We start from the raw sequence: 26,992 nt of genomic DNA, 5'->3' as shown, positions 1-26,992 counted from the left end.
GCCAGTTTAAATTTATAAAATTTCATCCTATTTCATCCTATTCATCCATCCCACTCAATCATCTCCTCTCCAAATGAAGAGTTACAGCTGTTTCAGTCTGTCATAAACTGACTTTTCCCACCCTTTTGCTGTGCCTTCTCTAACTCTGTTGCCTTATTTGAGATGTGGAGACCAAAGCCATACACAGAATGTGAGAAATTAAACTGATTTATTCTGTGATCTTGTGTTGACCTTGTGTACTTGTGGCTCACAGTGCTTTAGAGGCAAACTGGCCCTCGCTCCATTCCTTCTGACACCCATCCTAACAACACCCAGCACAGTGTGGATGTCTTTAACTGATGCTGCACACTGAACTGCTGATTCAGAGACCACCAGGGATGACTCCAGGACCATCTTCAAGTGTTTTGTTGCCAGTTCAGCGCTTCTCAGGCTTGCTTCATTATTTTTACCTCACTGCATGATGAAAAACATGAAAAACACAAGCTATCATCCCTTTCTCAGGCTGAACAGACTCTGCCAGGACCCTCTTTTGATCACACTTCGGTGTTTTCTCAGCATTGCTGAGTTTTGCTTTTGAGATGGGAAGACAATGCAGCAAGCTGTAGCCAAAATGCACTAATTTGGTGGCAAAAGATGTTCCCTGTCATATTTTTTTTAATTTATTAAGCTTTCTAATGGCTGATTTCACATTTTGGCTGCCACAGTGCAAGAAACAGAAGTTTTATGCAGAATTATCCACAAAGACAGCAGAATTTAATAGCTATGTTAAAACTGTTCTTGAATGCACAGAGCCAGTGTGTAACTAACCCTCACCACTGTATCGTCAACTTGTAATTTTGTTTTCTTATCGATGAGCTATTAATAGCTGAGATGAGACATGTCAAGTCAGAGTGTCACATAGATATGAAAAACCCTGAGATTCAGAACTGATACCTCTGGGTGTGCCAACACTGTTATTTCAATTGCAGTTTGTCATGCAGGATTCTGTATTCACCTTCTTGAAGAGTTGAAGCTTTCCCATTGAAAATCCTCGGACCTGTCAAAACAGCAGAACCAGGGGGAAATCAGGAAAAGTGTAAACAGGTTAAGGCAGCTCGTAAAAGCTCCAAGCTTTGAAAGAACCACAGCAGAAATAATGGATTTGGGAATAAAGGGAGGTTCTTTGCTGAAGCAAAGGATGAAAGATCTGACAGCACACCGAACAAAGCAACCCTGCACTGAGAAGCAGAGTGAATTAAATGAATAAATTGGTATAGTCTTCCCTTAACTTCTATAATCCTGAGAAAAGAAGGCATGAAATGAATACATCAGTAACCACTCCTTAAGATTTTTTTTTGCTTTCGATATGCCCAAGATCACAGAATTTATTTTATTCAGCCCTCCTTGCTAATTAAATGTAGTTCAATAAATTTCTTCTCTGGGACTTCATTTATAATCACAAATGACATACTGTCTTAATAAAAAATGGTTCTGAATTAACCAACTGTGCTTATGTGACTGTTTTAAATTTATTAGACTTTTCATTTTGAAATCCCACCTTTGTCTTGTAATTATATTTTATTCTTTAGAAAAAGGGATATAAGTTATGAGATAATTTCCTTGGCTAGTACATATTGTGGAAGTGATAAAATGAGCCAAGAGTCATTCCTAAGTTTTAGATTCTTTTTTTCGTCATTTGAAAAGAAAAGAAGAAACATTTTTATAACTTAGAGAATTAGGTTCCTTTTGCTTGTGTTTATTTCATGGAAATTAGAACTACTCGTGTTGATAATTATTCAGCTAGTGCAGTACTGTTTGATCTACTAAAAACTCTTGAAAATTAAGTTACATTGACAGAAGTGGAATTTTAAGGAGCTGAATAAAAACTCCACCAAGACATCTTACAAAATGCAAATAGCAAAATGCAAAGATAAAACCCCACCTATCAAATTTTATGTTCGTGTGTAGGAAGGCAGAAGGCTTTTTTCCTCTTTCTTCAGTTTCTACTTCCTTGCCAAGGCAATCACTCTACTCATGGCTTACAATCTTGAGGCACTGGAGCTCGCTCAGAGCTGAGGTGCACAAACCTCTGATCATCCCTGAACTAAATCATTTTGATGGTTCCAAAAGGTTTGCTGAGACTGCTGCTTCCAGGGAGGAAGGGACTTGAGGGGGAAAAAGCGGGGCAGCTGCTCCCATAAGGACTTTCTGCTGGCAGGAGCACGCTGGCAGTGCTCTCAGCCTGTCCATCTGAGAACTGGATGGTCTCATAGGGAGTTGTGTTGAATAAAACAGGCTTCATATCCGTGTCTGTCCTCTGTGTTTCCAGATCTCACTCCCTGGTTTCTGTCCTCTGTGCCCACCAGGAGTGCAGCTCACACACCAGCACAAGGGAGGGGCATCTCAAGGCTACAAAGATGGAACTTGACAAATATCTTGGCCTAATGTAGCTAAGCCCAAGGCTGGGTTTTGCTTGACCAAGTTCTAGAAAACTGCACGGAGAAGGGGCTCTGTGGAAGGGGACAGAAGGTCCCTCCTGGAGCTACACATGCCTGTCCTTAGAGGCTCAGTTTATTCTTCTGACTTTATAAGCGATGGAGAAGTGTTTTATAGCATCCTACAGCGAGTGCTTAGAGTGAGGTCGATAACCTGCACCCTAGAAGTGTCTGTCTCTGGATGGTTTGTAACCATTCCCACAGCAGGAAGCCAGTCTCCTCTTACATCAACCCTTCAAGCATACAGACTTCTGAAAAGATTTTGCTGGAAGAAAATACCAAGTTTAATCAATGAGAAGGAACTCTGAGGTTCAATATTAGTAAGATCATTTGAACTGTCATGCTGACAGCTCTGAAGTGAATATTTTTTTGCCAACATCCCTTTAAATTAGACTGAAAATTGCAATTATTTGCTATCTAAGAGAACATTATACTGTAAAAGAAGTGATCACAAAGTCTCTGTGATGTTGGGACAGCTTAGATGAAAAGAAAGAGCATGAAAGCAATTTTTTGAAAGCTGGACGCTGCCATGGATGAACCTTGACAAGAAGAGAATGAACTTTGTGAGTCTTTTTTTCAAGGTATGAAAATTAATTCATACACCCATTGGACCTGTGACACAGATAACAGGAAATGAATACTTATGTTTATAGAGATCTAAATTCAATATGGTCTGAATGTAGTCAAATGCTGTGGTATGGTTGATGTCCCACTCTTATTTACTATTTATATCAAGGAAAACTCAATGAATTACAGTCATAAAGTAAGGTCCACATTCTACTGTGCATATGCAGAAAAGAAAAAGTCTCCTAACTTTAGATTTTTTTACAATCTCCATGTGAAAGGAGCTGGGACCCTCAGTCCTCTTTGAACTAAGAAATATTCTTGATTAGCTGAGATGGCTGATTTTTAATTGCTTCTCATCAAAGCACTTAAAACAGGAAACCTCTTGGTAGCCTGTGAGAATTCTTTCATCTGCCTTTTCTTTGGACATGAAATTTCTTTACTCTGTCTCAAATTAATTTGTAAGACCCATGAAGGAGCAAAACCTCTATTTATTTATTTATTTATTTTGCTGAAGTTTGTGAGCAATACCTATAACACTGACAACCTCCAGCCTCCTCACAGGTCCATGACAGATGAAGCAGTTTTTGTGCACCCCTGTCTCTCCTGATGTCCCAAGTTTGTGCCTTGCTGACAGCCAGGAGGCCCTGTGAGGAACATGGGAAACATTTCCTCATGATACCATTGGGGTTTACCTAGAGGAGGCACACAGTTTTATGCCTGGCTTAGGGATACAGACAGGTATGGATAACTTTGGGGGCATTATCAAATCTGGTATAACTGCATAGAAAGTCCAAACTTTCTTTTGTTAAAATTTACAGCATATTGGGGAAGAAGCCATGGAATAATTTTCCGGTTTTCAGCAGTTAATTGAATGTATGTCAAGACTGCAGCAAAAAACACTTTGTGGAAATTGGAAAAATGTTTAATTTTTTTATTCCTTTCATGAGAACAAACTGCCTACCACAAAAAGAATACCCACAGATCACTTTCAAGAAGCCTAACTGGTTATATTAAGCAGTATGGATGTTAGCCATGTGCTCAATATTAGCGTGTGCACACAGACACTGGCTGACAAGTGGTTTACATATCAAAGTGATGGAGCCTGTTGTGAGGGACTGATTCATTCCATTCCCTGAAGACTTAATTTCCTTAGTTTAGACCCTTACAGAGAAGATTCTCTCTGGCAAATCCCATGTACAGAGAATGCTGCCCTTCTCTCTTGCTGAACAAACCCACACTCTTTGTTCCCGTGGCTGAGCCTTGCAAGTGACCTGAGCTTGCTGCCTCCCCAGTGCTGGGGGACACATCTCTGCATGGTTTTCTTGGCTAGGGTAACCTCTGGGGTCAGGGTGCAGGAGAGCTCAGATACAGCCTGATGCTGTTTTGTGCCCAAACCTGAGACTGAATTCTGGTTTACTTCAAAGATGGATTTTGCTCTTGGCACCATGCAGTTATCCAAATCTTGGCTAGTTCTCTTTCTGTTACCCTGTGGCACCTTCTTCAGCTCTGTCTTTAAGCAGTTTCAAGTGTTATGTAAACATAAGAATCATGGAAGACAACCCAGGTAACACATCAGGCTTTATTAATGGCCATTTCCTCCAGTCACTCTCTGACTCTTGCTTTGCTTGAAACACGCTTTTATCTGGATGCGAGTGGAAATGACTCGTGATGAGCAGATTTTAGCATTCTTTAGCACAAAGATGTGCATTTTCTGCTATTGTACCCTGCATTGCTGACATTCCTCTTGGGCTGGCCAGTAAACTTAATCTGCTTGCTCTGAATACAACCTTTAAACGTTACTAACTTCTCCTTCTAGTTTGCAGTTTCTTTTCCTCCACAGCTAGAGTTTGCAGATGATTTCAGATGTTTGAGCACTGGTCACTATCAGATTTACTCAGCTTGTAGCTGCCTGCTTGTTTTGGCTAGTTGGGCTGTGTTTCTCCAGGTAAATTTTTATACCTACAATAATTGAGGCAAACAAAAATCCTCTAATGATGGAGGGAAAAAAAATTGCTGAATGTTTGTCACTGCATACTTGTGGCCAAAAAAAACCCTGAAAAATACTGCTATTGTATTAAATCCTTTGTGTCTGGCTCTCACCATTTGGTTTGTTTGTCAGTACAGCATAAAATTCTCAAGCACCATAGACTGTTTCTCCCTCTGAAGCATGTGGCATATTTATTGTCTTGGAAGAACTGAAGCTGGGCAGAGGTATCTCTAACACAGCTTGAGGAATAATCCTTGTTCAGGCTTGTTCATTGCTTTGCTGATCAAGGGGAATGAGAACTACCTAAATTATGTGGTGTATGTGCCACTGATAGCATGGGTGTCCTGGGTACTGTGCCCAAGGTATTTACACAACTGACTTTATCTCAATTCAGTGGAAAACTGCTTTTGTTCTGGATCCTCTAATCTGCCTTTTATCTCTGGTCTTGTCACAGGCGTGAGCTACAAATGTGGGAAATTAGTGGATTGGAAATTTATCTTTGATTTCCTTTCTTTGCATCTTGCCATCTTGGTTTGAAGAAAAGTTTTGGCTCTTGTCACATTATGTTTGCCTGTACATGGCCAAATTTTAAAAGAAACTAGATGAAGCAAAAAGTCAGAGCTTTCTCTTGTTTGCTGTCGATAAAAGGAACTTCAGAATATAATGATCTTGCTTGGAAATCAAAACTCCCTCTTAACAACTCCTTGAGTTAAATTACAGTCCAGTACAAAAAAAAAGGTTTGAAGATACTGCACTGATCAATTTTCTTTACTTTTTCAGAAAGGGGCTGTTTGCTGGCATGAAGCTGAAGAAAAAAAAAAAAGGCGAGAAAGGGCTGACAATTGCAAACAAAGATGCATTGGGTAAGGCCTCATAAATCAATATTGCAACAGGGATGAGCAGGTTGTGGGGGATTATATGAGATCTGATTTCATGTGAACTCATTTGAATTGTGTCTCCAGGCTTAGCATTGAAAAAACAGGCAGTAAACTTCTTATCACTCCCAAATAAACAGAGAGCTAATTCTTTTTGCATTAACTGTTTCATGAAATTCACATTCAGATTGTGTGAGTTCATACTGCTCTATATGGTAAACTAAAAATTTCGGCCTGCCTTGTACCAAAAAGAGATGGCACATTTTTGAGGGCTTTTTCCTACTTTACAGGTAGGTAATTTACTTCAAGTGTGCAATTCCTCTGGAAGTTCTGCTTTTAGAAACCGTAACTGCACAACCTGCATAGGCTGTGATGGCTGGGTGGGCTGGCTCAATAAAGCTGGCAGCTTTACTCAGCTGGTGCCTGTTGTGAGTGCACACAGGGGGAGGAGAGTGGCTACAGTCACAGAGACATGGCTAATGGTTTTGCACTGGCAGGGAGCTGCTGCTGTAATCAATGCTGCTCGATGCAGACCACAAGAGTATCCCTACCTGGGACATCCAAATAAGTAAAATATTTAGTTCATGATGATAGATTCACTGCTCTGCTCCAAGCGAGCTTCTTGCTACTAGAAATCAGATGTGGGTTTTACTTCTTTGTCTGTTTTCTTCATCAGGTGATCATGATGAAGCTGCAAATTTTCTCCATGACACTCTTGGAAGACGGGAAGAAGTAGAGGAAGACCTAATAAACAGTGATGCTCTGTCCAGTGCTTTTGAATCCTTAAGCCCAAATAGAAAAAGGTGCTCCTTCATGTATCTTACCTAACATGCCCCTAAAACACCTTTTCCACCCTTCCTGGGTAGGGCATTACCCTTGAACAAAACATCTGACAGAAAATCTATTTGCTGACAGCAGTGATCCTTTCACTCCCACTCTCCCACATGACAGAGTGGAATGTACTTGTCAGCTCAGTGATATCAGAGATATCAGATGCTATCCTTTGCAGGGAGAGATTGAAATGGATCCTGAGAGTGTCTCAGCTGTGCTAAGGAGCTCTGCTAAACGAAACAAGCCAAGGCAACAGCGATCTCTGTAGCAAAGAGCTTGTGTAGTTGTGTTTTTCATACTGGAGAGGAATGGAGTCAGGTTTGATGGGGTCAATAAGTGAAATCATTGTTGTGCATGAAAGGTAGCACTGGTTTGTGTGGATGCAAAACATTTCCCTATCAAAAACTATATGAGAAAGACAGAGATGGTCTCTGCTAATGAAATCAAGCCTAACAGTTCACAACAAAGCTGTCTGCCATAAATAATACTCATTTACTGTTGAGAAGTCTTTCCAATGTGTGTCCAAGTACCAGCTCTTGCCTAGAGATGTCTAATGACTTCTTTTGTCATTTAAACAGGGCAAAGCTGGTGGCCAGAATTCATGAAGAGGAGATGAAATCCCAGAACTACCAGGTGAGCAGGGGGTGACAGCCTCTATGTGCCTGTGAATTCCCCAGGCAGGCTCCAGGAGCCCAGGAGTGTCCACGGTGTCCTTGTGCCCCACAGATTGCCATCACCATCATCGAGGCCAGGCAGCTGGTGGGCGACAACATCGATCCTGTGGTGATCATCGAGATAGGTGATGAGAAGAAGCAAACAACAGTAAAGGAAGGCACAAATGCCCCTTTCTACAATGAAGTAGGTGCTTTCTCTTAAAGAAGACACCTTCAATGGTTCTGGGTAGACTCTGCCATTTGGTAGCTCATAAGGGGTTGAATTAAGTTTGCAGCATTTCCACAACTGAGCAGGGAGGTCTCTTCAGGAGACAAAGCACCAGAAATAGCTCCCTTGGATTTTAGATCTGTTTGCTCTTTCTCTTCTCAAGGTCTGTCCAACCTGTTCCCCATCCTCTCTGACACATTCTGCCTTACCCCCACTGCCACTGCAGTTTTTTAAATCATCCATTTGGGATGATAGCTTTGTCTGCACTGCAACCCCCACACCTCCACTCCCTTTTCTACTATTTCATGATTTCAGCCTTTCCTTGACATATGTTTGTTCCAATTGATGACAAACAATACCAAAAAAAACCCACCCCAAACCAACAGGTCCTCTGGGTTTTCTTGTGCCTCCTGTCCCTTTTGACAATACCTTCTGATGCAGACTGAGCCCCATGGGCATTTGTGAAGCAAATCTTGTGCAGCCATGCAAGGAATAGAGTAGAAAACAAGCTTGGGCCATGGCAGAAATATGTCAGGGCCGAGGAAAGAGTTTTGCTTTATCCACCACTTCCCCCCAGCACCCCCAGCATCTCACTGGGGCTCTGTGCAATAACACAAATTGCTGAACCATGCAGCTGACAGCTCATCCCTGCCTGCCCAGGGATGATTCTCATCTTCTGTCCCCTCTTCCCACAGTACTTCGTGTTTGATTTCGTTGGACCTCAGGTGTTGCTGTTTGACAAAATAATCAACATCTCTGTAAGTACTTGGGAAAGCTTAGCACAGTAAGAAAAGGTCATTGCTGTTTGTGTCACTTCAACTCTAAATGATTCTTCACATAGTTAAAAATAATTAATTTTAGGTACCAAGAGTGCTAAAAAGTCAACATGAAGTATAGGAAAGAGGATAGCAGAGAGTATAAGGAGGAGAGTCAGCTGGCAGAGATTTGAAGGAACATACCCAAAAGGAAGATTTAGTCTGTATTTTCAGGGACACTGATTGCTGGTGTGGCAAACTGCAAGGTAGAATGAGAAAATTCAGCTTATGAGAAAATTCTCTCTTCTCCTCACTGTCTTCATCCATCTAATTTTCAAGCTACCACTTGATTCAAATGATTGAGTTGAAACTCCTTGTTTACATCAGTTCCTCAGATATAATTGTTTCTAACTAAATTAATTAAACTAATGCAGACACTTTTCCTCAGCTCTTGGGCTGTCTGTGAGTGTTACTGCTTGGTTGCTATTAGCAGGGGAGTGGTCTCCAAGAGTTCAGTGCTGCTTCCATTGCTCACTGCTCACTGCAACTAAACTATATATACTGTATATACTAAACTATAGGGGGACCTTATTGCTCTCTACAAATGAAACAAGGTTAGAGACAGGTGTGGGTTGGTCTCTTCTCCCAGGCAACAAGTGACAGGACAAAAGCAAATGGACTCAAGTTGGACCAGGAGAAATTTAGACTGGATATTAGGAAAAAATTCTTCACTGAAAAGGTTGACAGGCATTGGGATAGGCTGCCCAGAAGTGGTGGAATCACCACCCCTGGAGGGATTTAAAAGGCACGTGGATATAGCAGGTGGGGAAATAGTTTAGTGGTGAACTTGTCAGTACTGGGTTAATGGTTGGGCTCCATCTTAAAGATCTTTTCCAACCTAAATGATTCTGTGAAATCTCAGAACTGCCCTGATGGAAGACATGCACGCTCTTGGACTTGGAGCATTAGATAATGATGTGCAGTTCAGAAGGAGCCATGTTAATTATCTTGTCTGAAACTCATCACCACATGTAGCAAAGCTGCTAAGAAATTAAAGATCTCATGAGACTCTGGACAGTGCTGTATTTGTATTATTTGGAAATATCACAAACTGTGTACTTCATAAACTTTTTTTCTAAAAGTCCATCCATTTTATTAGATAGAAAAGTTCTATTTTTCTGAAGTGCTTTGTCTATTTCAAAAATGTACACTGAGAAAGGATCTGTGCTGGTTGAGCTTGACAGAAACAAGCAGTGCTCAGGAGCTACAGGACACAGCACTGTCTACTTCCTTTTCTGAGCTGCTAATAGAGTAATTTTTGCCAGCTACAGAATAAAATGTGTTCATTTACACACAGACAACTGGACAACTAGGTTTTCAATGCTGGGAGTAAACTGAGAGTCAGAATCCTAAAGTTCTATTAAAATCCACTGTATCACACTCAGAGCTCAAATATATGAAGTTCATAATTACATGTTATCTGTATATCTGATCTTCTTTTATCTGAGAGGACAGAATTTACTGCAGGCTGACAATGGCTGACTCCTGTGTGCTGCTGATGCTGTTGGGGATGTATAGTTATTTTTTTCTCAGATATGGTCAGTCTTTCCAATCTCACATTCTTTGGATAAAGATTCCATATTTTGAGTGGTGGAGGGGAAAGTTCCAGTCCTCTGACTGCACTGGGGGTGTGAGAAAATGTGTAACTATTACCTGCTGTATATCTGCACAGTTTAATCAGGCTCAGAAAACTTTTTATTTATAGCTGATGAAGGTGAAACACAAAGACATTAAAGGCCTTCTAGGTAAAAATGACTTTAGGAAAAAGCTCAGTAACAATGAACTAACCTTGGGCAATGCTCATGTATGCTACTGATAACAGAGATTCATTACCTTGCAACATACTTTTGGAGAATGCAATCTATCAGGGGAATAGAAACAAAGAGGAAATATGTGTGCTGGGAGTGAAGGAAATCCTGAGGGATGGAAAGTTTCACAGCAATTGCTTAGCATGGCTGTGAGTGGCTTTTCCACAACCAAGGAATAGGTTTCAACCTTTTAAGCTATTCTGAAACCAGGTGAGATACATTTTTTGAGAAATACAATTCTAGAGCAAATCTTCCCTTAGAAGAAGCCTCTGCCTAGTAAAGTGAACCACATGCAAATATTTGAAAACAAGACACAGAAATACACAGGTCTGGGAATCATGGCAATTGAAAATTATTAATTAAATTAAAATTAAATTAAAGTCATCACTTGGCAGGAAGAATACAGAGACAGACTCACTGGGGCCTGCTTGCCATCTAATTTACATCTATATCGCTTCTCTGATTTAATATTGTGGGGGGTAGATTAGAACTGAGTCTCTTGGTTTATGTGTACATTAAAATGTTGCCAAGAAACATTTAAATTCTTTCTCCTCCGAGTGTGCTCAGTTCTTATGGCAATTCAGCTATTGCACAGAAAGTGATAGGATTTCTGCAGCCTAATGTGAAACCAGTTACATCCCATGTGTTAATATTCATTATAATTTATTTTAAATTACCAGGATAAGTAATATAACTGCACCTGTTCTGAAGGAACACCAATCTAATTCCTGTTCTTTATATCCCAGGGACCTGGGATGCACCTGTGCGATTCCACTCAGATGCAAATATATTGTTTCCTAAAATGGCACAATGTTGGGTAAAGAATGTGTTTCAAATACTTGCTGTATCTACTGTGACTGTGCCCCCAGTTTTGGGTGGTGCTGGATTTTGCTGCTTATTGCCTCTGAACCTAATGTGTTCTTTGGATGGTCTTTCTTAGACTGAGTGGGAAGAGACATAGTGACATTCTTTAATCAGCATTTTTCTGGCAGGTTATGCACAATAAACTGATTGGGAGTGTGCTGATAGGCTCCTTTAAAGTGGATCTGGGGACAGTGTACATTCAGCCAGGTGAGTGGTGCATTTTCTGCCCTTTTTGTCTGTTAAGAGAGATTTGAGGCAGGGAAGGAGAGGAGAGGGAGATGTGCTGCTTTTCCACTTAGATGGTTGTGGTTTACACCAACTTAAAGTTTTTGGGAGAGTTGTTTTCCTATTCGGATAGCAGAGTACAAGCCAAACTCTTGGAAAACACCTTGTCAATCTGCCCATTGATGGACAGCATTTTTCAAGGATGGCATTTCTTTAAGTGGTCAGAGTGGGCAGCTGAATGATCTACAAAACCTAACTACACTAATTTGTTACAGAGCATCCAAAGCTCTGTCACCTGTGTTGGGGTAGGAGCAGAGGGAGGGAGACCAGGATGGAGAGTGGAAGGAATGGTGAGAACACAAGACAAGAGGAGAAGCAGACCATAACAGGAGAGAGAAGATGACAAAGAGGTCACCATGGGTCCACTTGACCTGTCATCTTCAGAGCTGTTCAGTGCTTTCTGAAATCTGAAGCTAAGAAAAGATCACCTACCACTCTTTTTCTCTTCCATAACTACTCAGGAACACGGTCTCTTGGTCTTTAGGAAATAACATATTTAGGCCACTTGCTGTAGATGTCACACAGTTATAGCAAGAGTGTAGAGTCATTGGGACCACCCTCTGCAGGGTTGCTGTAAGAGACAGCAGAGAGGAATGGCCTATCCAGAGGATCAGATATCAGTTCTTGGTTGCTGTAAGGAGCCCTGTAAGTTACAGGGTTGCTGTAAGAGTCAGTAGAGAGGAGTGAGCAGTTTACATTCATCCTCAGGCTGTGTTAGTCCTGAATTCTGTCCCAAATCTCCTGCTCACACTTTAACAGGAGGGTGGTGTCTGAGGGTTGATCTTGAGCTTGTATCTGTGCTACACTGTGGTCTTTCCTTCCCACTCCTTTACCCACACAAGGTGATGTCCAAAGACTTAACATAAGATTTAGGACCTTTCTTGACAGGGCTGTTGAAACAGGGTTACAGCAAGGGCTGTTGTGGGTGAATTGTCTTTTCCCCCTTGAAAGATGGAGCTGAATGTGCTTCTGGCTAATTCTTCTTCCTCTGATGTCTGTTCACTCTTGTCCCTTTCTCAGCTGTCTGCTGGCATTACAGTGGCCACAGCACCCAGCAAGGGTTTTGCTGCCAGAATTCTGAGATCTTCAGACAGTTCTCGTCACAGAGGGGGCCTTTCCTCATAAAGACTCAGCTGTAGTTCAGTTGCTGAAATCTCACCCAGGCTTCTACTGGTCTTTAGTCATTGATCTCAGTAAACACTGTTAAAAATGAGCTCATTTCTGACAAGCCCTGGATCAATCCTGTGCTTGCCTTTGTGACCACAAAATATTTTGGACCCCCTAGAAGAGTCAGCACAATCCTCCCAACAGCACAGACGTTGTTTGATGTACTTTCTCTGGGAAGGAAGAGAAAAATACTTGTATGTTTTTATATCCTCTATTTGAGTGTTTAAGCTTGTCCTTCTTACAGGTCATCAGTTTTGTGACAAGTGGGCACTTCTCACAGACCCTGCTGACATTAGGACAGGAGCCAAGGGGTACCTGAAGTGTGACCTCAGTGTGACGGGGAAAGGTGATGCAATACAAGCTACACAGAAAACAGCTGATACTGAGGAACAGATTGAAAAGTACTGCAATAATTTGTTTGGGGTTTTTTTTTTTTTTTTTCTTGCTAGGTGCCTCAATAAATCTCTGTCCTCCTTTCAGTCCTTTCCTTGTTAACTTGGGGTTAATAGCAGGATAGCATTGTACACCTGGCTGTTCTCACATGCTCAAAGAGAGTTTCTACAATCCCCTCATCTAAACTGAAGGGCACATTAGGGTCACTTCTCTGCAGCTGATAGAATTGACCAAGTCCTGTTGGCTAAGCCAAATTACCCCTGACAGAACGTTCATTGATCTGAAACCAATTAATTATTTCTTAAAGCAGGGAAGCAAGAAGAAAAAAAATATGAGGAAAGCCTATTCCTTCTCCTCTCTCAGATGTGAGTGCATGGATATTTCCATATCCTTAGATAAACTCAAGCACATTATCATTCTTCTTGTAAAATACAGACGTCCAAGTTTGTAAATATGCTACCAGCATGCTTTAAATTTTACTGAAGCAATGTTTCTGGTCAGTACTGACATCCTGGACCAAGTCTGTGGAAAGTCACCAAGTTGATGGAGGACTGGAGCACATGGTCTGTGGGGAAGGGTGGTGGGTGTTGGTTTTTGAGCCTAAAGAAGAGCACTCAAAGAGGTATCATACATGAGGAGGGCAGAGACAGGCTTTTATCAGATGAGTGACTCTTTCCAATACAAGGATGAGAGGCTTTGGAGGCAGGTAATAATAATGAAATTTCAGAACAGATTTTTTTTAACATGGACATGGTCAAACGAAACAGGGGCCCAAAGATGATGGGAAATCTCTGTCCTTGAAGATATTCAGAATTTACTGAACAAGGTCCTGAGAATCTCATCTAACTGGACCTGATTCTATATCACATATACAAATTTGCTGAGTAATGCCATATCATTTTCTTGTGGCAAAAATATTTTTTTTTGATTCAGATGAAAAAGCAAATTCATACACCTTTAGGTGCACGCTAACCCAAGTTCACAATGCTGTTGGAAAAAATATCACTTTATTGTACAAGTTTTCAATTTTAAGAAAACACCTTCTCTTTTCCTTTCAGGAATCTCTTGATCCCCAAAGGCTTTCCATCTGAAAGACCATGGGCCAGATTTTATGTGAGAATTTACAAAGCAGAAGGACTTCCGAAGATGAACTCTAGCATCATGGCCAATGTCACCAAAGCATTCATAGGCGACAGTAAGGACCTTGTGGATCCCTATGTGGTGGTCATGTTTGCAGGTCAAATGGTAATTGGGATCCTCTTGATCACAAAAGTAGGCCTTCTTTCCTATTAGCTTTGCTACAGGCGGTGATTATGCTGGTGTCCTTTAATTTATGGTTACATAAATTAGGTAAAGCATGTATCTCAATCATCAAAAAATGTTCAGTTCTTAAATTATGCAGAAATAAAGTCATTGAGACACCTAAGGCCAGCAGATCTAACATCAGACTCACAGCAGTAGGTTAGAGGCAGGAAGCAGGAGGGGAAAGAGAATTCTGTAGCACTGTTGCTAAAACACAGAGTTACAAGGCAGTGATTTACCCAGCGCTGTATTAGGTAAGTGCTATGTTCTGGACTCCCTTGAGTGAAATAAGGAAGCAGGGCTGAAATCAGTGAATGTGGTTCAATCAGGGGTTTAGGGACAATTGTATTGATTTCTGAATTACTCTGCTGAAATTCAGGACCCTCTCAGCTTTCCTGTGGGTGGAGTAAGACTTTCAGCAACCCGTCAGTGTTGCCTGGCTTCATTGCTCCTAGAGCAACTTGAGCATCAAACACGGTGTGACAGATTGCTGCTTAGAGAGGCTTCTGCCTCTGGTGGAAGAGGCATCTAGAGGAGGTCCAGGGTCTGGTTCCCCTGGGGTGCACCATGAAACAGTGTCAGGGAGCCTGTCTTGATTATTGGTGTAAACATAAACAAAGGGTCAAAATGGAAACTATTTTAAGCCAGCAACACTTTCTGTGTGCAAGGAAGCCTTAGGGACAGCTCCAATTAGTACTTCTTAGATATTTCAGGCATGAGAATGAGGCTCTTGGTGCTGATTGCAGGTTTTGTCATGAATCCAAATTGCAAAGTACTACTGTGGGTTAAAACAGCCAAACACATGCAGCACCTTCAGATTCAATGGAGGGCTGAAGAAGACAAGAATGGGTCACTAATGTGAGTTTGCACATTGGTGTGCAAAATATGGTTTTATAGAGAAGGTTGGTGGGTTTTCTGACTCAGTTCTCTCCACTTAATGTGAAAGTGTAAGTCCTGCCACAGTAAGTGACTGTACAGACTGTGATACAGTCCTGCCATCTCCTTAGGTTTGGAGGACTAGCTCCAGGACCTACCCCTCTTGCACACATTCATATGTCCAGAATATGACACACAATAATAATTTTTTATGCTGAATAAATTGCCTCATTTGAGGTAATCCCATTGGTACACACAGCCTGGCATCTGTAATGAATTTAGTTTTTTATGAGAAAAATTGCATCACCAGTACCCAGATGTTTCAAAAAACATTTGAAGATGTGCAGTTTGTAGCAGAAATGCCAAAGTCTGGCTTTACAAATACATTTTGTGGATAAGGGTCCTGAAGAATTAGATTATATTACTGCTATGTGGGGGTGCTGTGTGCAGGTGAGAACTCTTTAGCCATAGTGCAGTCTTTTCTTAGATATGGAGGGCAAAATGAACAAGCTATTAGAAAAGCCAAAGTACTTCCAAGATAGGATATTTGTACTTTAAAAATGGCCAGAGAGATGCTGTTAAGTGCAATTTCTGCTGTAGTCGTTGCCATTCTCCAGAGTTCGACCCCTCTGGAATTAAATTTGCTGGACTTTCATTTCAGGGCCGGACAACAGTGCAAAAGAACTGTGCAGATCCAGTGTGGCATGAACAGATTATCTTCAAAGAAATGTTCCCTCCACTCTGTCGAAGAGTCAAAATCCAGGTCTGGGATGAAGGCAGCATGAATGACGTGGCCTTAGCCACCCACTTCATTGATTTGAAGAAAATATCAAATGAACAAGATGGTGACAAAGGTAATGGGGAAAATTTCTGTTCCAGGATATAACTTGAAGGTAAAATCTACTTGCATGGGATCTTGGCACTGGCTAATCCTAATTTAGGGATGTCCAGAGTTCAAGTGCTGGTTCTGTGCACCTTTTGTTTAATTTCACATTTATTACATTGTGCTCTGTGCATGGTGGGTCTGACATTGTTGTTCTTGCTAAGGGGCTGTTGCGTATTTTGGTACCATTTTTGTGACTGTGGCAATAGTCTACACTAATCTGTTGTGTTGACAGATGTAAGTTTACAGTTCATGTAAGTTTCTGTTAAACAATGAAGCCACAAACTGAAAATCACTAAAAATCAAAGGCAGAGCAGGCTTGTGTTTTTGATCTACCTACTGGAAGCAAAGTGTTTAGGTAAGGCTCAGCTGGGTGCTATCACAGCCCAGGGAGGCACCATGGACTAGTGTGTTATCCTCTGTGTGAGGAGAGGCTCACTATCTGGTAGCCTTGTTTATGTTGTGTGACCTACATGTGAGACATGGTCAGTAATCACAGTTCAGTGAAGGCACAGTAACTCCTTAAACCTGCCAATTCAAATGTGTATCTCAGTCCTTAATCAGGAAATGGAAGAAAATTTTGTATAAATTGAGTGGCTGAGGCTGTTTGACTCCTGTCATGTCCCAGTCTCTAGTCTGCAGCAGCAAGCTCTTGTTTCACAAGATGAAATAGACCTCCTGCCCAGCACATGTGGTACCATCATCTTCTGAGAAAAAGCTCCAGCCCAGCAGAGTTGGTTGGGTATTGGCAGAGGTTCCTTGGTGTCTAAGAACAGCCCTGCAACGCAGCACTCCGTGTGAAGTGATTCCCCACTGCCCAGAAATGGGTCCAGGTGTTGCATTTGGGGTGTTAGAGGCAAGATTTCTTGGAATAGCCAGTGAGGAGAACACGCTAACACCTAACAGAAAAGCCACAAAAGTTACTTTATCTTCAGGGTTTTTGCCTACTTTTGGGCCTGCCTGGATCAATCTCTATGGCTCACCCAGGAACCACAGCCTCATTGATGACCACCAGGAGCTTAATGAAGGTTTTGGAGAAGGGGTCTCCTTCAGGGGACGTCTCTTCCTTGAGATTGCTGTGGAGATACTTTCAGGAGGAGCCCGTGAGTCGAAGTTTTCAAGCATTATCAAATTGCCATCTAAAGATAAAGACTTCAAAGCACTCAAAGGAAAAGACAAAACTGATAAAGCGGGAGAGGACCGAAAGTCAGCTTCTCCTTCAGACAAAATGAACTCAACTGAAGTGGAAGTTGAGCCATTTGATGTACCTTTAGAGGTCAGTATGATATTAAGAGATTGGTTGTCATGTGTCTCTAAACCTCTAAGAATGGCACAGGTGTGTGTGTGTTTGGGGTCAGGCCATATAATACTGCTTTTTGTTCTCCCTACAGTTTCTCCATGCTTTCACACTCTTGGGACCTCCCCACAATAATACAGCATGAATAGAGCATGAATGTGTACCTGTAACTCAAAAAACTCTTGAGTAGGATTTGGTATTCATAAAACTTAGTCTCCTGTCATATTACCCCTTTTGCACTAGCTGCATCCACATGTTCCTACTAGAAACTTAGCTGACATAATATCTATAAATGGACAGAGAACCGGTGTGGACAGCTGGGAATTATAAAGCCTGACTTCCTGCATTCATTCAAGAGAATGCACAGTTTTCAATTGAAATTAATAGAGAATCATTGACATAAAATCTGTGCAAATGTTGAGAGATAGATACAGTTTAGCCTGATTTAGTCTCTTCCTTTAATGCTGCATTCCCAATGTGGTGTTAGTGTTAGGCTGATAATCCCTTTAGAAGAAGAGCTGAAAATCATGTGCTCAGTTTCAACCAGTGTTAACTGATGTTGTTTGCCTAATTCCACCTGTTGTGTAGGATTACATCATGGGAAAATCTGCACTGTGGTGCTTTGAGAAGGTTGGGCAGTTGTGGCAGGGTGTGTGGACTTGGGAGCTGAGCCAATGTTTGAGCTGTGGTTCTCAGCTCCACCACATCACTCACTGGGAGCAACAGCAATTGCTTCATACGCAAGCTCATTTTTTAACCCAATAAATAGGAAAAAATATTCTCATAACCAATTTTCCTCCCACTTCACTATATTTACTACAACTACCTTACAGGATGTTGTGGCAAGGCAGGGGTTGGCCTCATCTTCCAGTCAACTTGAAATAGGACAAGGGGGAATGGCCAAGAGTTGTGCCAGGGGAGGTTCAGGCTGGATATTAGGAAAAATGTCTTCACTGGGAGAGTGGTTAAGCTTTGGAACAGGTTCCCCAAGGAAGTGGTGGAATCATCATCGCAGGAAGTGTTCAGAAAATGAGTAGCTGTGGTGTTTTGTGACATAGTTTAGTGGGCATGTTCAGTCAAATTTAGACTTGATGATCTTGGAAATCTTTTTCAGCCTTGATGATTCTGTGACTGTGTCATTGATCAAAACTTTGTTTTGTAGTAGTGGGAGTTCCAATGCACTTCTTAAGATATTTGTGTCCTTTATTAGTTCTGATTCTTGGTCTTTCCACTCCATCTCTACAAGTAAGTAGGAGAGGAGCAATTGTTCTTTGGTCTTGAGGCCTAGCCTTGAGAAGTACCAACTTCCTTGGCCTGTGCCCTGGCATTTCTGGCCTGAGGGCTGGCTGGAGAGGGTCAAGGAGCGTGTCAGCAGAGAACTGGCATGGGTAATTGCAAGCCAGTTGTGTGAACTTGTACTCTGCTTTTACTTTATTTACTCATATAGTTGTAAATTACCCCTGTCCTTCAGTTCTTCTCTGACGACAAATAGAGGTGATATTCAAAGACATTTATTTCCATATAAATTTTTCTTTATATGCAGGAAATCCATTGTTATGAGTAGTTCAGACACTATGGTCTTGGGCCTGGCTAAATACCCCAGGCAGAGAAACAAACCCTGCTGTAACACCCACCAACAAACATTAATAGTAATAATAAGGATTTATTTCCAGCTTCTGTTTCTCAGTTTCAAATAGAGAATGAATAAAAGGCAACAGCATGGTACAGTGATAATTGATATTCTTTCAGTTTTGACATTCAGCAATACTTCATGCTACAGTAGGCAGTAATTGTATTACAACTCTCTGAAAGGAAAAGCGGGAACTGGAGACATTCCCAATAATGCAAAAAGTGTTTCATAGAGCCTCTGAGACAACAGAGGCAAATATCCATCCCCACAGCACAACTTAACTGGCCTATTCCAACAGCAAGAAGATATTAAAATTTGTTTTCTTTATAATAGGAGATAGATGCATGTGTCATAGTCTCTGAGCCTTGGCTTTATTAGATACTCTTTTCTCTGGGCTTCATACTGGGAAAGTATAAAAAGCTAAAGTTACTCTGGAGCTGCAATCTGTTTGAGTTGTTGACTTTGATATATTATGGTGCTAATCATTTCACTGAAGACTTATGATCTTTTGCTGTGTATAGCAGAGGTTTTTCAAAATGAAGAGATCATAGGCTGTGTCAAAAACTGTTTCTGCTTTGCAGAACTCAAGGAAACAAATATTCATGTAGAGCTGATGTTTTATTCATTGCCTCACTCACATTGCAGAACTAGTGCTGATCTTGCCTAATGGGACTCAGTTTGCAGGTGTGAAATGAGAAGGGTTTGGATGGGAGGATTGGGACAGTTGGGGTGTAAATTTGGGGAGAACTCAAACTATAAAGTATATCTCCTTCGAGTTTAGTCTTGGCTTGGGGTTAATAGCTTGTTAATAACTTTGGCCTGGTGTTAGTATCTTGTTTTGTTAATGACCAAGAGCATCAGAAGTGTTAGCTGGCCCTCCTTGACTGAGATCCATGCCAGGCAGAAGCAGATGCTAGGTCTCCAACAGATGTAAACAGAGCCTAAAAGAGCCTTAAAATTCAACAAAAGACCATTCCACTTTCCCTTTGTGCTGCAAAAAGTAGTAGAAGGCAAAACATATGTTGACATTTTCCTCCTTCTTCTCCAATAGATCTATGAAGAGAAAATGGAGGAATTCCTTCTCTTCGGGACATTTTTTGAAGCCACAATGATTGATAGGAAGTTTGGGGACAAGCCAATAACCTTTGAGGTTTCTGTTGGTAAGTGTGTTAAGGTCTTATCCAAAGGAGAGAGGGAGCCTCAGGAGCAAGGGGATGATAGATGTTCCTGACCGGGGTGTCTCAGGGCTCAGGAATCAGCTTCAGAGTAGAGCTTACATTTGAGTTAAACCCTGATTATCATTTCTCTGGGTAACAGTCAAGCTGGGCATAATGATCCCTATCTCTCTTACTCCCCAAATGCCCAATTTTAATACAAATTCTCTCCTCCTGTACGTACAGCAACTTAGTCAGTATTTACCCTCTTCATCACTTGAGAGATCAAACTCAGATAATTTACTTCAGGCAGAGTTCATTCTGTGATGTCCATTGCAGTCTGTCCCTGGCTGTGAGGGAGCCCTTTGTGGGGGATGATCCCTGTCCACTGTCTTGGCCAACTCCACTGAGTTACCTGTGGGTCTGTGAGTGTGGCAGGGGGTGATGTACAGCCAGGACACAAATTGCAGGCACCACCTTGTCCTAACATCCTCCTGGTAAGTCCTTTCCTCTTCCAGGGGAAAGCAGGACCATACCCCATGAGCTCCACATTGTGCAGCTAAATCATCCCTGGAAGCAGACCAAAGAGAAAATGAGGATATTTGCATGAACATTGAATGCATATTTTCAAAGCAGAACTATTTTCTCTTAAGAGAGAAGCCTGAATTGGTCTCATTTCCCTTGCAGGGATTTGATTATCTCCTTACCAGACCCACCAAGGGTCCAGGTGCACAGTAGCATCCTGGCACTTCCAGTCTCTGTGCTCATGTCCATGGCTGTGCTCAGCTGTAAGGCCTTGTGTGCAGAGAGAGGTGCTGTGAAAAACAGGGAATCAATGAGTGATGCTGATTCCTGCTGAAACTTAGCAGGAAGCTGAGCTGAGAATGACAAGAAACTAATTTAAATAGATGGGCAGGAAATGGTAGTGATTCTCGTCAGAATTAATACTAAAGATTAATCTGGCTCTGAATTCTGGACCTAGATATCTATTAGCCACCTGTGTAGCCGAAATTTGGATGCAAAATTGGCAAGCTGTCATTATTTACAGGAAAGGATGAACCAAAAATGCGGATCAGGATGTTATATGGGGTGATTCAGCACATTCTTCTCCTGCAGAGAATGTTTTCTCTCTGTCTTTTTTAAAATCTGTAATTATCAGTTTGATGGATGTACCTCTTTCCCAGAGCTGATAACTGCCCTTTAAGGCAAAATCCTTTTAGGGAATATGATTATATCATTAGCAGAATTGTCTGGCATTAGCCTTGAAGCTGGAGCCTCAAAGCATTGTTATTACTAACTCTGCAACCCCAATATGCAAAATTTACTTGTCTGAAAAAGAGTTTATCACTTCTGAGATCAGACTTTGAAATGGTCATCCATATGTTGTGAAGAAGACACACATTTTCTGTGTGAATCAATCCCATATCAGGGCTCCTGAGTATAGAAATATCAACAACAGTATTGCTTTGGTTTCTGAATTTCTTTAGCAAAACTGAAGGTCCTTGGGCCAGAAATCAGAGGATCACATCAGTAAGTGATGTTCACATCACTCCTCTAGAACCTGAAGGTTGTCCATTCCAGGGACAAACATAACCTGTCACAACCTTTATGAATGATTCTGTGGCTAAAACAACTAAATTTACAAATTTTCCCACTGGTATGACTGGCCATTTTCTTTTCTTAAAACCTCATTCATGTTTACCACCTCCAAGTTAGACATCTCCTGTAACCCTGGGTCTCCAGGTAACTTTGGAAGTATTACTGATGGGGTGTCAGGAGGAGCTGGAGGGAAAAAGAAGACACATAATGGAGAAGCAGAAGAAAGCCTTCTGCATGAGGGGGAAGGTGACATTTCTCATGACCTTGGAGTACCCCTGATATCTACCACACCCCCTGAGAAGCCACTGATCACAGGTGGGAACAGGTGAGGATCTGTTTTTCAAAACCTTATTATGTAGGACTCTGGTTCTTATTTTATAATCCTGTGGGACTCATTGATGAACCCTGGCAGCATTAAAGAGTTTGTGTGAAATGGAGGCTTTCAGGTTCTCAATTACACCTTTCACAACAGTAAATTTTCTCGTCTTTGCTGAAGAAAACAAGCTCTGAGCTATTTTAAATACATGTGATCTTGGCCTCATGGGCTCTTGAACTCTTTCTGAAAATGTTGTGTGTTACACCAGCTACACATTGGAAAGCTACAGCAAAATGCAATTTCTCCAGTGCCATCCCTGGTTTAGGGTCCCACTCTGTGATCACAAGTAACACCCAGCCAGTCCAGCTCCAAAAGCACGATGTCACACATGAAGTGTTGAAATCTGGTCAAGGCAGACACCTTCCAGAACACTTTCTAGAGCTAATAATGGCAGATACAGACTTAAATAGCAAGTAGTAACAGAGGTAGGAGGAAATAGTCATTGAGTAAAAAATAGAGCAATGGATGAAAATATGCAGGATAGTTCTTTGAAATAACTTTGCTTATAAACAGAATTCTAAAGGTTTAATTCATTTGAAAGATGCTATTAAAAGGAAATATTTTCTTTGTTGTTTTGGTAGGTAGAACAATCCCCAATATTGGTGACTGCCAAGACTAGATGGTACTTCTTGCTTTAGAAGGCCAAGCAGTCTACAGTATAAGGACCAGGAGGAAAATATCAACCTGGATCTGTTTGGTTTCTGGATGTTGCTAAATTTAAAAAGCACTTCTATTCATTTCTGCACTCAATGGCTCACTTAGATTGAATGAGAGCTAGAGAAAGAAAAAAAGAATGAAAATATCATGGTAAAAATTCTGGTTTTGCAGCAAATAAAAAAAGAGGGGGAAAACCCCCCAATGACTGATAGAAAGACAGTTGCCTTTCTTTGTTACCAGAACGGCAAATTTGGGTACATGCAGAGAGTTATTATCTTATGTGAGAGAAGCTGGGATTTTTTTGTTTTTCCTTAACAAGAATTAAGATTTAAAGAACCATTTTAAAAGAATTAATCATTCTTCAAATCAGCTATTTTCTTCTTGGATGTGTCCAGTATTAATAAAGTTTTCTCTCATTAAAGATCCCTTTTCCTCAAATTTATGTAGAAAGCTGCATCTTTTGTTCCCTCCTGTGCTATTTAAAACAATTTGGTCAGCCACAGATAACAATTGATGAGTTTTGCACTGTTTTCTCATAATGGCATCTTGGTTGGTCTCACCACTGGATATTTTTAGTATGAATAAGTACTTACTGAGATATCCAGTAGTTTAGATAAACTGCATTTTAGATTCATAAATGAACAATGGAAAACAAAACGAAGCATATATTTTGGAGATTAAAACTACTAACTAATTAAAGGAACAGGCAGAGCAATAAGACTTCTAAAGCAGACACCATGAAACTGCCAGGAATTTTCCACATTTATGTCAGAACTTAAACTAAGGCTAAGCTAAAACTGAAAAAGTGATTCCTCAAAATTGTAATAGTGAGAATAACAGAATTCAGTTTTCCATTTTGAATTTTTTTGCGGCTATATACTCTTCTTAGTAAATCCAATTAAAAGGCTCATAAGCTCTATGAATTTCAGATTAAGATGTTCAGGCCCTGGGAGATGGTTAAATTATTTTTTTCTCTTCTGAAAGCACCAAAATTAGTGACACCCAAGGTAGTTCTGCTGTGCACCAAATTCAATGGGTAATCCTCACCTTGTTGTAGGTTATGGAGGAGAAAGTAAACGGAAAATTCTCTCTCTTTTGATATCACATAGGGCAGTAAAATGAAGTTATAGAGAAGCTATTAATCTTTTTAAATGGAAAAATAAACTCATAAAGGTTTATGATGATCCCCTCTTAGGGATGTGTGGAAGTTTGGAGTCATTGATATGGCACTCAAGAGCAAAAAGTGATTTGGTTTCCATGGTCTTGGCTTGGTGATCTACCACCTGTGGCCAGTTCTGAAATCACTGAGACTATCTAAGGCCATTAGAGCCATGGCCAGAAGAACATGAAGTGCTTTGCAGTGGTTCATACACATTAAAAAGATCTCCACTGTCCCACCACTGATAAGGAAAATGAGGAGACCTCTATTTTTAAATCCAGTGTGGCTGAGCAATTAAGTTTCATAAGGCTGTAGTATTTAAAGGAGGACAATGTGCTTATCAGGTACATGGACTTCACATAGTACCTATTACAGATCAAATCAAAACATCAGCTTTGGGGCAGGTCTGCAGACTCCAGTTATGCTGGCCTCCTGCTCACTTTTTTCAGTGCAAGTCACTCATGCAGCTGAACACACAAAGAAAGCAGAGTTACAAGAAGGTTCAATATGAAAACTTGGACTTAAGCTCAGAAGTGCTATAAGCAAGAGCGGTGGATGCATTTTATCACTGAGTTATTATGAGTTTGATATTACTTCTACTAAGCAGGCTTTGCAGATCAGTTTCTGCCAGGGAATCTCAGTCTCCACAAACTCTGAGAAAGGGCTTCTTGTGAAATTAATGTGGTATTAAGACTCTGCCATGCCTCTCCCACTGTGCAGTGTGTGGAACCATTGCTTTTGAAGATGTGATCAGGTATTAATCTTTGCTTCTTTTTTCCTTGTAGTTTACCACCGTTAATAGTATTTCAGAGCTTCTCTGCAAGCCTTTTTATCTGGCTTTTCTCCCACCCTGGAAAGCACTGAAATTAGATCCACTGACTGTTTTTTCTCTTCAGGGATCTCACTGCAAGAATAAGTGATTTTTGTGTTTGTCCTTTCCAAGATTTACTTGTTAGCACATGAGAACACATCCTGTTGTGTCTACAGTTTTCTATGCTGTGAGAGCCCCAAACAACTTGTCTTTGCTCTTCCCCCTCTTGAACTGCTCTGTCACCTTCATGATCTGCTCCCTACCTTGTTTTCACAGGAACTACCAGTACCTGCCATATGATGAGAGGAAGCCCTGTATCTGTGTAAGGAGCTACTGGGGCAACCAAACCTTTCGGCTGTACTCTTCCAACACCCTTGAGAAAATGGCAGATCACCTGGTAAGGGGCAGCCATCCTCCCACGCTCATGTATTCGGCAAAATATAGCAGTGAGAGGCCATCAGACCTTCAATATTTCCCCCAGCTGCATTCCTTGTTCATTTTGTGAGAAAGCAGTTGATAAAAATATTTTCCTTTTTCTTTCCACCAAATTGCTTTGAACTGTTAGAGCTGCTCAAGTATTCCCAACCACAACTATTTTTTTTTGCCATAGGTCTGCCTTCCTTCCTCAGCAATGTTTTATTCTTTGTAAAAACATTCAAACAATTAAATTATGCGATACAGAGTAATTTTGTCTCCTACGGCTCTTCCTCTAATGCCTTCTTGCCATATGTTTATACTGGGCACTCATTAAAGGACAATATTTGCTCTTAGTTTTCCTAAATCATTGATAGACACAGAATGATTTATCATCTCATGGGCAGTCACTCCAATGTCCTAGTCACAGTGTTTTCCCATAATGACTGTTTTTTCTACCTTTGTTTAAAGGTGACTATCAGTGGTCCCAAGAAAGTAGGTTTTGTTGTTTGTTTTTTTTAAAGTGACTCCTAGTGTTGAATATTTTAATGTGGGGCACTTGGATTAAGAGTCTGATTCATCCCTCATTTATCCCTATATATCTCATGAGCAACAACGCTGAAGTCATACAGATGCAAGGCTGTATCAGGAGAAGACTGACTTATAACCAAACATTTTGAATTCGGGTATTTGAATATTAAACATCTGAACATATGTATGTGGAGAGATGTTTGTCAGCACACCCAAACAGTCACAGGCTTTGCTGAAAATCCAGATATTTATTTTAGTTTTTAAGAACAGACTCCATTCCTCATGGATAACAGTAGGTTTTGTGATGGACCTTACATATGATTCAAGTGACCACTGAAGTTTAAGATGTTAACTCCAGAAACTTGCTGAAGTTAAGCAGGAGGCTTAGAAACATAACCAAGAACTATTTTTTTTACTCCTACCTAGTGGCTAATGTTTCCAAATTATTGATCTTCCTCAAAGAAGTAAGAATACAAAGTTGCTTCAAGAAGTAATAGCTTGAAAAAGTAATTAGAAAGACTGGGAAAAGGTCAAAATATATCATGCTGCTGAAGTCTTTTCTCTGTGCACTTCAAGTATAATGATATATCAAAGGTTCTTTCTGTCAGGCCATAAAATCGCCTCCCTCATTCCTGCTAGTCATAAATGGTACTGTTACACAGACAGAATGACAAAGTGCTCTCCTGTGCATAATGGCTTTCTCATGTGTTTTTCATAGGAAGAATCATTAGAGCAAGTAAAGGACTTGATCAAGGTTTCAGAGACTGCAGCTGAGGAGAAAATGAAGAAGACCCTAAATGGTTTTATCAATCAAAGCAGGTAATAACATTTATTAGATGCATACAGAAAATCAAATTTAATGTTGGCTACAAATTCAAGACTAGACAAGGAAACTGGTGATAATTTTAAAAAAGTATAGTAAACCTACAGAGATATATATTTTATTTATTTTGCTGTAAAAGCAAAGACCTTTCCAAATTGCAGTTTCAATTTAGACAGAGAAAATATTTATTGTTAATTTCTATATCCAGTATTGACAATAGATGACTGCTAATCATTGCCATATTATGTTGGCTCTCAGAACTCCAAAAAGATGTTGTATATGTGATACATAGGATTAAACAAAGTGAGCAATAGATACACTGTAAAGAAAAAAACCAAAAACCAACGAAGGTTAATGTAAAAACAAAGGATGCCACATATTGGTATAGATCCAGTGGGCTCTGTTTCAAATGACATGATTTGGCTCAAAATAGATATAACCCCTTATTTCTAGATATTATGAACCCATTTCTGTGAAGCATGGTGCAGAGGTTTTGGACTCTATTCCTTGAATCTTATAGGTACATAATATT

The 26,992-nt window shown here is 40.7% G+C and overlaps 1 protein-coding gene across 2 annotated transcripts in view; it reads left to right on the top strand.

The window, feature by feature from the left end:
- Window positions 1–26,992, top strand: part of FER1L6 (fer-1 like family member 6) — a 75,289-nt gene that overhangs the window by 12,320 nt on the left and 35,977 nt on the right. For both annotated transcript variants that reach the window (XM_023921482.2, XM_086875661.1), the window contains exons 2-15: window positions 5,809–5,891; window positions 6,580–6,706; window positions 7,313–7,367; window positions 7,461–7,592; window positions 8,312–8,374; window positions 11,232–11,310; window positions 12,800–12,956; window positions 14,007–14,193; window positions 15,788–15,980; window positions 16,945–17,285; window positions 19,988–20,096; window positions 21,834–22,014; window positions 24,969–25,089; window positions 26,356–26,456. In XM_023921482.2, the coding sequence (XP_023777250.2) occupies window positions 5,809–5,891; window positions 6,580–6,706; window positions 7,313–7,367; window positions 7,461–7,592; window positions 8,312–8,374; window positions 11,232–11,310; window positions 12,800–12,956; window positions 14,007–14,193; window positions 15,788–15,980; window positions 16,945–17,285; window positions 19,988–20,096; window positions 21,834–22,014; window positions 24,969–25,089; window positions 26,356–26,456 (1,929 nt within the window). The remainder of the gene's footprint in view (window positions 1–5,808; window positions 5,892–6,579; window positions 6,707–7,312; window positions 7,368–7,460; window positions 7,593–8,311; window positions 8,375–11,231; window positions 11,311–12,799; window positions 12,957–14,006; window positions 14,194–15,787; window positions 15,981–16,944; window positions 17,286–19,987; window positions 20,097–21,833; window positions 22,015–24,968; window positions 25,090–26,355; window positions 26,457–26,992) is intronic.

This window comes from Cyanistes caeruleus, chromosome 1 (assembly GCF_971803275.1).
Source record: "Cyanistes caeruleus chromosome 1, bCyaCae1.hap1.1, whole genome shotgun sequence".
NCBI classification, from domain to species: Eukaryota; Metazoa; Chordata; class Aves; order Passeriformes; family Paridae; genus Cyanistes; species Cyanistes caeruleus.
Note: the sequence above shows the minus strand (reverse complement) of the source record. Positions and strands in the feature narration are given on the sequence as shown.